This window comes from Megalops cyprinoides, chromosome 17 (assembly GCF_013368585.1).
Source record: "Megalops cyprinoides isolate fMegCyp1 chromosome 17, fMegCyp1.pri, whole genome shotgun sequence".
NCBI lineage: Eukaryota > Metazoa > Chordata > Actinopteri > Elopiformes > Megalopidae > Megalops > Megalops cyprinoides.
The window spans coordinates 6743534-6757925 of NC_050599.1; the positions used below are offsets into that span (position 1 = coordinate 6743534).

Below are 14392 nucleotides of genomic sequence, written 5' to 3' on the forward strand. Positions count from 1 at the left end.
AAAACCAATAGAGGGAGTGAACTATGAATATCCATCCATATCCAAATACTTCCAAGTGAACAGGACTGAAGAACTGGCTCGGTGTACATCTGCTAGTCAAATTACCTGAAAGAGTGAAAACTAAGATGGGGACAATCAGTAGCCAACACTGAAAATGAATAATGGATTTTGCGATTGAAAACAGTAGAGAGTGAGGTAAACCAACTAGGTTCAAAAACTTGCTGGCATTAAAAGCCACTGTTGTTTGCCAGTTCTAACAGCAAGCTACATACAGTATCTGCAATGTTGTCTTACTGTTCTGTAGTGGCTACTGCTTTACTGTAGGTGGCGCTAAAATTCCTCCGCACACCCTCACCTTCTCATTTATAAGGTTATCCATTCAGGATTTACACTGCATTTCAAACAAGCACAAGTATGCATCTCTATAGGAACACACCTACAATGCAACGACTTCCACCATCACCACCAGTCTGCTTAAATGAGTTACACGGTGTGAGCGCTCATTTACGCTCTATACCACTGGAATTTTTTGAAATATCACCAGAGCCAATATTCCAGTGAACGCATGACGCCGAACCCAAATAGACTTCATCACTTACGCCACGCGGTTTAAACTATGCAGCTGGTATTTGGCATAAACTGAAGCAAGTAGCATGTTTATTAATTATTAACATGCTGCTAATACTGTAAAACAAGAACAATAACACATCTCCAAGAATAAATGCCGTGGTATGACGAAACTGCAATGACAAGATGCGTGCAGGTTATGTGGGTCTTTTTTGTCTGAGTGTGTGGAGGAAGGAAACAAACAGCTCTGTTCGAGCTCTGTTTTCTTGGGGTGTCACACAATCCAGTTCACCAGCGGCACAAGCGTCTGCTTAATCCCCCTCCCATCCTTTGAACACAATTTACTCAATGGTCCCTCAAAGTCTTCATTGTTCAAGGGAGTGAACAGGATAAAAGATAAAGTACGGTTGGATTAATGTAAGGACAAGAATCAGGTGATGTCATCCGATAAATCAGACCAGATTATCCGTTTATGAGCAGTAGGGCACTTTCTCATAGTTCTTTTAATAATGCCTGCCTGCTGAGACTTTTCAATGCCCCATCAATAGCATGTAGACAACTATGTGCTAGAAAAAAAAAACAGAATCATCATAGGACTTTGATCTGCTTACGGTTTCTTAAGGAGGGACATTTTGAAATCTTTACTGATTGAGTAAAAACTGATGGCAATAGGCTAAGTGTAATCTGAAAATGTATTAGGTCTCCTTATATGTCTACCTTTGAGAATGTGCTTTCGTCTAGACAGACTGCCCACCTAAACTTAACACTGTCACGGAGGACAATACTGAGCTGTGTGTAGGTCATGATGCAGAGGGCCTGAAAGCTGTCCTACACTTGCTTTTACATGCACGCACATATACTATGGTGGCTACTATTTTGAACTAGATTCAGTTGTGGGAAAGCCACAAAACAAGGATACGGACCAGACCACAAATAAATACACACTTAGCCTCTTCATTCAGATTTCCCAAAATGAAGCCAGATTTACCTCATCTTTAAAAAATCAAAGGTGCACAGGTGTTTTCAGAATTCATGTCACGCTTTTCTAGGGAAAACCTCTCCTTTGAGCCAGAATGAGTCCTTCCCTACTGAACTACAAATCACAGACCATCAGGATGATTTTCTAGGTGAGCAAAGATCTTTCCGATTAAACTTGGGCTGCATGTCGGTCAGGCTTTTTATTCAGTTCTGGACCCTATCGGTAATCATGCATTCAAGTTCGGGTTTCACAGCAGACCATGCTTTTGATGCTACTGAATAATTCATGCTGAACCCTACTGGGCTGTTTATACCTTTCAAGACCTGTGAAATTAAAACCGAAACCTGCTCAGCGTGTTAAAAAGAAGACAAACTCAATGGAAGGACTCCCAAGTGAAAGTGGCATTGATGCATTATCTTAAAATAGTTTTACAAAAATATTTCAGTAGGCTGTATGAGCATGAGCTTTCTCATTAAGAATCAGAGGTTATTAAAATTGACATACAATAAATGCTTAAACTACACTATCTACACTAATTCGACATTATGATGTATAAGATGTACAACCTTGAACTTGCCAGACAACACACACTAAAATATTTCATTCAAGAGTACAAAAATAAAGCAATTCCATTTTAGCAAACAATGTATGAAACTACTGTTGAATCAACATATAAAAAGCTCCATGTGACTCCATTCTGATTCAGAATTTTACATTCAAATTATTTGGGTGGGGGGGACTATAATAGGCCAACAGTCATAGGTGAGATTCATCAATTAAAGAAAAACTCTGACAGTTTTAAAATAAAAGGCTTTTCTGCAAACATTTTGAGCTCCCAGGTACCCTAGTTCCTGAGCAAAGCGCAGTGGCTGGCAATGGGATCTGCTAATAGGGCAGGCAGAGATCTTACCTTTATTAGCTATCCTGAATCTGCTTTTGTTTTGCGTAATTAATAAGCATGACAACACAAACAAGGCTCATCCATTACCATCTGATCCTTTCCTACCTGACTGCATCCATTAAAGTGCTATCTTTGTTTTACTGTAACAAAAAGACAAAAATAAATATATATCTGATGTAATCTAAAAACTATTTTCTGTGACCCAAACTGTGAGTAATAATTAAAATGACTTATTGTTAAGTGCACAAAGGCGTTGTCATGTACAACATTAGACGCAATCAAATAAAAAGGAATCCACTGCTGATGGGTGAACCCTGAATAAATTGGCAATCTTCTTTAATGATGAAAAACAACCAAGAATGGGTCCAGGATTTTTTTCATTTTTAAGGCATTTCCTCTGTTTCCCTTATATCTTGCTCACGGGCCGTGTCACTGGTAAAGCATATCAAGTTTTGCAAGCGTTCAACTATCAGCAGTGTCTGTGTTGTGATCCACACTGGCTGGGCACTACTTGTGCTCTTTCTCCACGGTCAGTTTTCAGAGTTCAGGACGGGTGGACTCTCCACCCGGGATCCTTCGTCGCTACCAGTGGAATTTGCTGGCAATTTCCTCTTCCCATTTCGAACTGTGAGCTCTTCCTTGGGTTTGAATGTTAGCGGCACAAATCCCTCTGCATCCGCCACCAGAACTATCCACATTGAACCTGCAGAAGAGAAACATAAACACAGCTTTATTGCCTCTTTATGGCTCATCTGGAAATGGCCAGATCCATACTTTTTCCAGATCATTTAATTTACAACAACACACTCAACAAACTGCCAGTCTAAGAACATAAAATTGCTATTTTCATTTCCTAAATCACCACTTTATTGGACTCATTTAAATTATGGAATATTTTAGCAATATCTACATGAACATTTGAGAGCTGGACCTCAGTGTGAATACCAACATATTGAAGTGAATAATTTATGTACTATTATATGCTTGTGAATATAACAATACTCTGCTTCTCTTCCACCCTCAGATATCTGCGTAGCAGAAAGTCAGCGGATCACTCCCCACAAGTTGCTTTTTGTAGACAGGCATTGCTAGGGGTAGGGCTGAACATTATCTAAAGGATAACTTCTCTTATTTACTACATAGCTCCTTCAGTTTATGCTTTCAATGCAAAACAGCCATTAAATACATGTGAATTCTTTGTGTACTACAGTAGGGGAAAGGAAATCTCAGATTCTTCTGCAAACATTGCAAGGATGCTATCAAAGTGTCTAGATGCATTGATATAACAGGCAGACAGGCACCGCTGTTCCGGTGGGAGTGCTGTCCCAGGTGGTTTCCTCAGCACACCTCCGACCTTGTGGCCCACGGGGGAAGCCACCCTGCATATTAAAATGGCTCAGCCTGTTTCAGCCTCGGAAACGCATGTCACACCAGTGCAGCTGTAAGCTGATTGTGATTTAAACCTCTAAAAGCCATCTTCCCTCTTAATCCACTCCTATTTTTTGCCTCTGCCATAATAAGTACTACACAACGATTACAAAATGTGGGCCTTTTATGATATGGGCCTGATGCTAAAGGATATGCTCTGAATCAAGTGAGTTTGTAAGAACTTGTTTTTTTTCCCTTTTTTGTGCTGAGAACCTTAATTTCATACATTTGTTCCTTTTTCCTGTTTACATGATTTGCCTAGCAGACAGACTCATGCAGGGTAACGGTTTCCATTTTTACCATGTTGTCCACTGTTAAAGCTGCGTATTTACTGGGGCAATTGTTATTTTAAATTACACTACTGTTATTTTTTTCAAGCAAATGCTCTTATCCAGAGCAACTTACATAGGTTACAGTTTTTACATGCTAGCCGTTTATACAGCTGGATATTTACTGAGGCGTTTGTGGTACCTTGTCCAAGGGTACAGCAGCAGTGTCCCAGTGAGAAATCACACCAGCAACGTTTTGGTTACGGGCCCAGCTGCAGGCTATAAATGGATAAAACTGTAACCTACTGACTGTAAGTCGCTCCGGATAAGAGAGTCTGCTAAATGACAGTAATGTAGTGCAACGGGTGCGGCTCACCATGCAGCATCTCCAGGACGGTCAGGCCGAAGAGGTCCTGCAGCACTCTCAGGGACAGCTTCCCGTCACACAGCAGCACGGGCCTCCTCTCGTCGATGAACACGTTCTCAGAAAGCTTCTTCTGCACGGGGCGGAGAGGGGGAAATGGGGCACGGGTGAATGATACAGAGGAGGGAGACCCACAACCCCACCAGCAGCCCACCTTTCAGCCCTATTCCACACACCAAGCACCCTGTGCAGCAGGGGTGACAGTTTCAGAATAGCTCCATATATAAACTCAGATTACATTAGATTGCTCACCACAAAAGAACATACAGTAAGTGTATCCATTTAAGTTAAATGAGCAACCGTGTCAGACAAGGCTAACAACCCTCCCAGACTAGTGAGTGTGAGCATGAAACTATTCAAGCCCAACCCTCCAGTTAACTCGTGCAAACTGACTAGACAGTTAGGCTGCTATAAAGACTGCTATGAACATATAAACACAGGCAATAAGGCACTGCAAAACTGAACTGCCACTCATTGAAATGACACTCATTTGCTCTCCTTGGGAGAGACACTAGAATTATTTCAAACCAGTGAATCACATGACACATAAGAACACATGGCAGTGGCTCTCTTTCTGAGGTCTGTGAAGCCTCGCCCTCCCATAGCCACCAGTCACAACCCGGGGCTCCATAAGCCCTGAATGGACGACATCCAAAACCATGTCACCTTCAGTAATCCGCAGGGCGCCCCGAGACGAGCAGAGCAGCGAGCCAAAATGAAGTGGACCTCAGCAAAGATTAATTAGCCGGGATTAACAATTGCATCAGTGTGGCAGTGAGGCGTAGCAGCTTGGGAACCGGATTTGTGACTGACAGGACTGCAGGTTCAAATCCCAGCTGAATCCTCAGGCAAGGTACTTAACCCGACTTGTCTTGGTTAATATGTCCAGTCGTGTAAATTAACATGCAAAAATGAAAGTCCCGGAAGAAGAGAATTTCTGCTGAGCCAATTAATAATGTGATACTGTGAAGAAATCATTCCTGCTTCATCAGATGGTCAAATATACAGTCTTACTGAGAATAATAAATCCAAAAGGCTGCAACTCATGGTAACTTTGAATGGACAGATGTCAAAATGTTTTCTGTGTGCAAAACAACACACTCTGACCTTTGATTGGCAGCAGAGGCTCCATGAGACCAGTCAGAGCTCTGTCAGCGAAAAGAAAAGCAACTCTTCCATACTGGAGCAGGGGGGGGGAGGGGGATCGCACTGGCCTCCTGTCCCCAGACGCTCAGGGGCATGCCATGTCAAACCAACATGGCTGGCAGCCCATCCATCTCAGATTTAGCCACAATATTCACTCACCTGGATGTTTGACTATGTTAGTTTCAGAAATCAATCATTTTGTTTGAATTGCCCTTTCAGCTGTGAGCTGGAAAAACATTTACATTTATTCATTTGGCAGACGCTTTTATCCAAAGCGAATTACAAGTGAGGTACAATACAACACAAGTGAAAAACCATACAGAGTCAACAATATTAGAAGTACTGCATGACATAATTCCAAAGGTTGGCCATGCAAGGTACAAACTAGCAGGTAAAGCTAATGAGTACGTTAAACCATTACAACCAAATCATTACATTAAACCACTGCAACCAAACCATTACATTTTTTTATAGTTTAGTAAGAGACAGTTTAAAAACTCAACATAAAGTGAAATGTATCTGGAGAAATCCTTCTAAACTCAATCTGAACTTTACTATATTTTGTACTACCTCATTTGACATACAATTATTTTTGCTTTTCAGAAAAAAAGACCACCTGGAGTTGTGAGGTTTCGAGACACTAGGTAGGCAGGCTTATTCTAACTCTAGCTCCATCTTTTACCCCCCCAAAATCCCTCAGGAATCAGTCTTCCAAAAGATACACAACACCTTTAGCTGCAGCCCCCACCCACCACTTTTTATCGAGAAGTTTAGAACAATACACCTAAAATGGGTGACCTTCTGTAGCTCCACAATAAAACACTCTGGACTGATGCCAGAAAGCTGCAAAAGGATGGAAATAATAAAGTTGCAGTTGCACACTTTCAATGCAGAGCAGATGGTGACTTTACATAAAATAGTGCGGTGCAGACAAATAAAACAGTGCCCCCAAAACTGGAATTTTACATCAGTTTTGTATGGAGCGGGAATTTAGCTATGAAAAAAAGGAAAGCTTATGCAATCCATGGAGTGAGCCTGGAGCTGAGGTCTTGAATCTGCCTTTTTGTTTTGTAAAAACAAAATCATTGCACAAGTTTATTCCGAACAGAACTTAATCTGCCATAAGTCACAGCCATTCTCTAATACACTAAATACTTCTGCCAGTGAGAATATCATGGTAGTCAAGCCAACTGAAAATACATGACAGAGGTGTGGCAGCACAGCAGTTTTGGGTACACCTTTTAACCTTAGCACAGGTCTTCTGCACACACAGCTCGATCAGGTGGGCTCCAAACCATGTGGCTCGGAGTATCCAACGCGTTTATTAACCTGGTGCACGAACTGTATGCGAGCATCACAAGTGCATTTAAACAGCTACGCTACACACATAGAGGACTGACATTAAATTTACTTACTGACATTTATTGCCTGTCTGCTTCTACATACACACCACTGTGTGTGTGTGTGTGTGTGTGTGTGTGTGTGTGTGTGTGTGTGTGTGTGTGTGTGTGTGTATGTGTGTGTGTAAAACCAAAGTCCTTCAAACTTAACCTCTGGACAAGTCATCAAGGTCAACAATGTCAGAATAATCTGACAGCTGCTGACAGTATCGCTTTGGAATGCTCCACAAAAAGGCTGTTATCTTGTGGCTAATGTAAAATATGTACTAAATACTAGGCAAGTTATTAAAAATAAACCAGGTATTTGAACACAGGTTCCCTGAATCAGAGCTTTCAATCATCATTATCCCACATTTAATTCACAAATTTAAATCGCCTTCGCGGCTTAATAATCTTCATTACTAGCATTAATGCCAATCCATTCAGCTGTTGCAGTGACACACAATGACACTCGCAAAATGGCAGCTCTCTGATTGGTAATAATAGAGGTGTCGTTGTTTAACCTAGGAAAGTCTTTCATGGGAGAGCACTGGGAATGCCTGTTAGCAACAGACAAACTCATCATTAATTGGGCTTAACTAAGCAGTTAAAAGAACTTAAGTCTGGATTTTGACATTAGCAAGCCCTTCATGAGAGAAAAATATGGTTGGAGATGTGAGTTCACTAGTGAAATATAAATGTAGTTATTTATGCAACTTATGTTTGATATGTTCTGCCCCTTTAGAAAATGAGTCATGTTCATTACCAAGAGAGCTCATTTGTAATGAAACACCGTGTGGGTACCTGGGCAGAATAATACTGGCTTTTAAAGAAAGCAGATGGGGCATCAGCCTCTGACATTGCTGGAAGCTAAACGTCCCTCTCACAGAACGACGGGCATACCTGACATGTGACGTTGATGTACGGTGGCTCAGCGCACGGCGGGTAGCTCGCCGCAGACTTCCTGCCGTTCTGGGTGAAGTCTCGGATCTCCGTCAGGCACTGCTGCACCTCGGCGAAGCGGGCGAAAATCCGCTCCATGTTGTGCGAGAGCTGGTCCGCCCGCCTCTCTGCCGACAGGCAGCTGCTCTTGGGCAGGGTGGGGTCGGAGTGTAGCCTGTCCGAGGCGTCCAGCCTCGGGGAGCAGGGCCGGCTGGAGTCCCGGCTGCCCTGGCCCAGCACGGCCAGGCTGGACAGGCGGTGGACGTGCTCCATGTCGAAGTTTTCCACAGTGATGGAGGACGTGCTGGACGCCCCTCTGTCCGAAAAGTCAGTCAGGCTGGTGGCAGGGCTGGGGTCGCTGCTCCGCACCTCCTCCACCAGCTTCCTCTGGTTGCCGGGAGACGGCATCGCCGCGCCCGTCGGCAGTACCAGCTCCCTGATTCCACCCAGACGCTCCTCCTTGGGGAAGTTCTCCGAGTACCGCCTGCTCCCCGGGAAATTAAAGCCCAGGTCCTGGTGATTCTGAGCAGGCAGCGGGCTGGCCGCCTCGTCGCAGAGCAGCTCTTTGGTCATGAGCTGGATGAGGTACTTGTCCGTGTTGGAGGAGGGGAGGAAGGCGGGGTCGTTGGACTTCTGCTTCCCCACCATCAGCAGCAGCATCCTGTCACTGAGGAAGCACAGCCCCTTGGGCCTCTCGTTCTTCTGCAGCTGGATCTGCTGGGTGTTGGGCATGGAGGCCGCGGCCACGCCATACACAAGCACCGTGTTGCAGGTGTTGGAGGCCACGGCTACGCTGCGCCCGCTGGGGTCGAACGCCAGGATATCCGGCACCAGGATGCCGGGGATGCTCACCTTCTTGGTGGTGGTGGCCTTGCGCTCGTACGTCACCACGATCAGGTGGGAGGAGTCCTGCCCTGAGCCTGTGAGGTTGTCCCTGCGCCGCAGGTGGATGAGCGGGCTGGGGTCCGACCGCCTGTGTTTCGCCAGGATGTGAGTCAGGTCCACCGGGCCGGACGGAGATGAGGCGATGTAGCCCAGCGGGAGGGACCTGTCCGAGTCTACCGACCGCCTCCGGGAGTCCCCGTAGCATTCGTCGTCCACCATCAGCACCGAGGGCTGCGAAGACCCCGATGACGCGTTGGAGGGGACGTCGAACGCCATGCCGGCGTTGAGCCCGCAGATCTTGTCCAGCGGCAGCTCGGTGGCCACGGCGACCTGGGCGTCCTCGGTGGACTCCAAGGCGCAGATGTAGCCGCCCACGTCGAATATGGGGCAGAAGGTGCAGGCGGTCAGGGTCTTCTGGATGTCGTTCCAGACGTAGGAGTGCAGGGCGCTGCCGATGGCAACGATGAGCCGAGTGCCGTCCCGCGTCCAGCAGGCGCAGTGGATCAGCCCGCTCCCCTTGATCTCCGCCTTCACCCGCCGGTTGTCCACGCGCACGGAGAACAGCACGGAGGCGTCGCGCTTGGTGAGGACGGCCAGCGCGTCGGCCTTGGGGTGCCACACGCAGCCCTGGGCGAGCAGGGGGAAGGGCTCGCTCATCTCGCAGGTCTGCGTACACAGCAGCTTGTTCTGCTCCAGGGAGCTCAGCTGCAGCTGCCAGACGGTGACGTGCTTCTTGTGCTGGACGGCCAACAGGGCCGGCGTCTCCGCGCAGCAGAGCGGACCCCAGTGCAGGCCCAGCACGTGCTCGAACTGCCCGATGACATTGGTGTCGCCGAACTTGGCCTCCCCGCTGGCGAACTGGAAGGACGTGAGGCAGACCTGCCTGCCGTCCGTCCAGGCTATCCCGTGCACGGGGTGGATAGCCTGGTGTAGAGTGTTCAGACCGGTCCTCAAGAGCTTCACCTTCCCAAGATCCATACTTCAGTCAGACTCTCGCACAGAGCTGAAGGCTTGCGTTAAACCAACTGATAGAATGAATGCATTATCAATACGGGCAGATCCGTGCTCTGCCCCCGGTATAAATTAACTGCCTTGCTCTGCTCTTCAGATAGAATGCTATCGCACGCTAAGAATAGGCAAAGCCTCTTTCCTATCTCTTGCAGTGAGAACTCCTTAATCCTGTGGGCATGTACTCTACAAGCCCACAGTCTCGTCTGAGCTGATTATACCTAAATGACCTACTACTTTTCAGGTTCCGTTAAATGTGCTTTACATACTAGTTTAAATGTGATAGGGGGGAACCACTGACAAATATTTTAGCCTGATACTACCAGCGTATTAAAGACACGGCCGTGAAAAACAAGAAATCAGTATACAGACAGTTACTGTATTGTTATACATGTGCTATCACCTCAGGACTCGGAACTGTTTTATTATGTTCACAACGCAGTAAACGCTGGTCACACAAAAGGGAAACCAGACAATAATAGGCCCGAAATCGTTACCTAGCAAGCTCGCTAGCATGACATAAGTAGCTAACATTCTAGTTAACTTTACCTACACTAGCGAGTAGGAACTATGACTCTAAATAGTTACCCAGTTTGCGAGACGCTTCGCTAACAAGGGAGTTATCTAACGTGTTAGCTGCATTACAAAAGTCATGATATAGTTACCTTGGAAATTAACAAACTCATGCTAGCATATCTGTTTAGTAAACTCTCCAACGCAAGCTCAGCCCGGGGAATTCTTTCAAAATGCTCCATCACCTCACGCACGTTTTCCCGGGGTGAAAGTTGCAGTTACAGACCGGAACACGACGGAGAACGTGCTACGTGTGTGTTATGGGAAATGAAGTTTAATTATACTGGCTCTATTTTATGTATGAACACCAGAGGGCGAGCGAAAACAGCAAACGTCTATGACATGGAATTGAAATTTGGGCAATTAGTTTGGCAGTCTATGCAATCAATCTATGCAAAGATGTAAAAACACTATAGCCATAAACTCTCATTCTCTGTCATATACATATATGGGCCTAAAACCTAAATGAATTTGAGATTTTAAATGCTGATCTGGATGGAAAACACAGATATTATGCCTATGTGCAATTTACATTTTACAATTTACAAGTACACAAACAAAAGCAGAAAGCTTGAGGAGCTGTATAATCTAATTTCTATTTTCTATTTCTCATTCTATTTTCTATGTCTGGAGGAAAGATTATAATTAAACAAGATTAATAAAACAGCAATAAACTGTAACTTGTCCTTTTATACAACTGGAGTTAGGACGTGAGATTTTTTAAAGCAAATTAGTTTTAAATAAAAATTTCAGGTTTATTTTTGCTCCTGTCTTAATACAGTACAGTAAGTACAGTATATTATCTGAGTGAATGATAGATATCATTAACACAGACACAAAGTATAAGTTGAATGAGAGGACTACATGGAGAACAAGTCAACTTTCCTTTCCAACAAATTAATTCAAATATAGCCAGAATGGCCTTTAACAAAACTCATAAATCATATATTCCGTAATATAATTTCAGTGTCTGTGTCTGCCGGTCTTGCTTCCGGAGCTGCTTGGACTTAATGTAGTCTCACTTAAATGGAACACAGGGGTAATCAATACTTATCAGATGCTAGTCTGCAATCTTTTAATGGACTCTGTTTCCCTTTCAGGAATTCACCCAATTAGATAGAGGCAAATGATATTCAGGAAGCGCAATGGGTGAAAGGCAGAGTTCACTGTGTATGAAAACACAAGAAGGAAATGTAGCGTACTTTTCTTTCCTTTCTGTATAACCACACCCAAAGAAACCAGTCATTGTTTCAACTCATGTACGAGAATAATTTCCAGAGTGGACCTGCAGGCATTAGCTAATGGGAGCAACACAGGTCCCACTGTTAGAGGCCCATACGGACAGGTCTATACTCAGTCCTGGCAGCCCATGCCAGCCCCACACCTATTCCACACTACACTTAGTAATATATGCACTCTGTAGTGAATCTATGTACATTTGTAGCCTAATGCTTCAAAAGTACTTAATTTCTTATTAGAAACTCAAACTCAAACTTGACATTTTAGTTATTAGAAAACACAAATATTGAAAACACACAGCTTCATACAGTATTTACTTCAAGACAGATAATATTAAAGCAAGAACAGGTTTATAACAAAAAGAGCATAGTCAAGTTAATTAGATAGCTTGACAGCAGTCCAGTCCAGGTGTTCAGTGGTTTGGAACACTAAGTGGTTCATCACTCTTTCCTAACTTCTCTGCCTATGCTTTACTCGCTCCCCTACATTCTGCAAGCACTTTGACATTTCTCATTTACACCTTTTATAAAATATTCAGGATGCGAATCTGTGTGACACATGGCTGGCAAGCAAGGCTAGGAATTACTCGTCAGAGCATGTAGCCAGCATAATGCATTTGAAAATGCAACAAAAAGAACAAAAAAGGTATTCATTTTGTTATAATGCATTTTTACGCTGCCATGTTTGAGCAACATTTGCACGACATTCGAAAACAGAATTAAGAGTAAACAAATAAATGAATAAATGAATAAATAAATAAATAAATAAATAATCAGGCGCACCCACTCATTTCGTGTAAACTTTGCCCCAAATGCTCATCTCTCCCATGAGAAGCTGAAATTTGCATGTCAGCGCAGAGGTGATAGGAGTGTGTGGTTTACGCACACACAGACTATCTCGAGTGTGAGGCTCTGTGTAGGTGAAAACACCTATGTAAAGAACCTGAAACAAACTTAATCTAGGATGGGCAGCTTGAAAGCACCGATTTAAACAACTTATTTAGACCTAACATCAAGCATTTGAAATGCTTTGCACCAGTCCAGTTACAAATTGTAAGTCGATCTGGATAAGAGCGTCTGCTAAATGGTTAAATGTATGGTTAAAAGCAAGTTACATATGATAAATAACTATGTAACGTCAGACATAAAGTTCTTCAATTTACCACTGTGAGCAGAAAATCCAACGAAGAAGAGGAGCAATGTGCTAGCTAATTGGGCTTTTCATAACAGAGTAGGTAAATAGTCACAAATCGCCCTAAAGTGAACGCACAGAGATCTCTAGGTATCAGTTGTTGTCATGGAAATAGTTTCCGATACAGGTTCTCGAGTTGTGATAGACAACAGAGATAAAAGTGATGGGTAACTCATACCCGCTTGTAGTATAGCGCTTTAATTTGGTCTGCACGAATATCTCCAGATATATATTATCCATCATCCTACTCGAATCGAGCTGTTTCTTATACATTTCCACCTTCAAAAGGTGAATAAAATGCGTTCCCTTTTAAATAGTGGTCGTGTTATTTTACACTGATTCGGTCAATATGTAGCTATATTAATTTTAAACACAGTTTACACGTTTTCCGTTGTCCACTATCCTTGCCCAAATGGGTTTGCCCGCTGTTTGCTCACCGTGCTTGCTGTGCTCGGCTGCATTACCGTGCGTCTTGTTTAAATTGCACTGACCGAATAAGTCACTATTCTATTTAGGCCTACCAAGCGGTTGCATTCTCATTCCAGGTTAGTTTCACACATAAATCAGTAGTTTCAGTTACACCTTCATTAAAATTGGGTACAAGGGTACCCATGGGTACGCCTGTAGATACGGTAATAGTCGTTGTTGAGGATAATCACCTAAAGTGGAGTGCTGCTAAACGGAACATTGTTTCTGCATATCCAATAGTTCATATTTATGACTACAGTCTTGCGACACACGTTCTGATTCACTACTGATAGTGGGGGTGGCGGCGCTTGATTTATGAGGATTAGTACGTCCCAAAGCACAGCTTTACCCTCAACCCTGATTCCTTCTGACCTTGTTTGTAATGACTGCTTGAAAATATAATGTCAAGCGCCAGAGAGAGCCAGAAATTTGGAAGGAAGCCTTAGTTGGGCCACATTACCCATCACCCATAGTACACCGAAAAGCTTTTGGTAACACGGATAGACTTCGGGCAACCACGACTCAAGTATTTCAAGCAGAGATTTTTTGTTTAGTTACGAGGTACAGTACTTGATCACTGCTTCCGTCTTCGGCGTCGTTGGAGATTATCGGCCCTTCCTAGCACCGTTCAAAATAAAACATGCAACATGTTATGTAATATTCTTAAATTAACCTGTGTGGAAACGACATTCAGTGCAGTTCCCATAGAAATTCCAGAACGCATCCGCGTTTGTCCCAACACATAATGCAGAATTGTTTACATACAGTATTAGCGCACGTTATGTTTTCCACATTGAACGGAACAATTTTAGTCAAATGAAACTGAAATGTTGGTTTGTTCTAACCAATTTATTTGTATGGACAGAAATAAATATTTCACAAATCTAACAGACCCATACTGGAGGCACTGAAATCTTAGCCGATTGGCTATCTGATCTCCTACAATCTACGCAATCCAGTTTCATGAAAGGACACGTAAGGGGCAGTCTTCTC

General features: G+C 43.8%; 1 protein-coding gene across 1 annotated transcript; it reads right to left on the bottom strand.

Moving 5' to 3' along the window:
• Positions 1-2874: 2874 nt before the first annotated feature.
• Positions 2875-9916, bottom strand: LOC118792666 (WD repeat and coiled coil containing). The gene is made up of 3 exons (XM_036550561.1): positions 7997-9916; positions 4521-4641; positions 2875-3150 (listed from the first exon to the last, which is right to left on the bottom strand). Exons 1-3 carry the CDS (start codon positions 9896-9898, stop codon positions 2978-2980), a joined length of 2196 nt encoding a protein of 731 aa, XP_036406454.1. The 5' UTR covers positions 9899-9916; the 3' UTR covers positions 2875-2977.
• Between the last annotated feature and the right edge of the window lie 4476 nt (positions 9917-14392).

Bases quoted from the DNA above. Each gene is read 5' to 3' on its own strand.
- LOC118792666 (XM_036550561.1), bottom strand. From the start codon at position 9,898: ATGGATCTTGGGAAGGTGAAGCTCTTGAGGACCGGTCTGAACACTCTA. The intron at 4,642-7,996 runs GTATGCCCGTCG...CGCCCCGTGCAG, and splicing joins ACATCAACGTCACATGTCAG to AAGAAGCTTTCTGAGAACGT. The intron at 3,151-4,520 runs GTGAGCCGCACC...TCTCTTCTGCAG, and splicing joins CGTCCTGGAGATGCTGCATG to GTTCAATGTGGATAGTTCTG.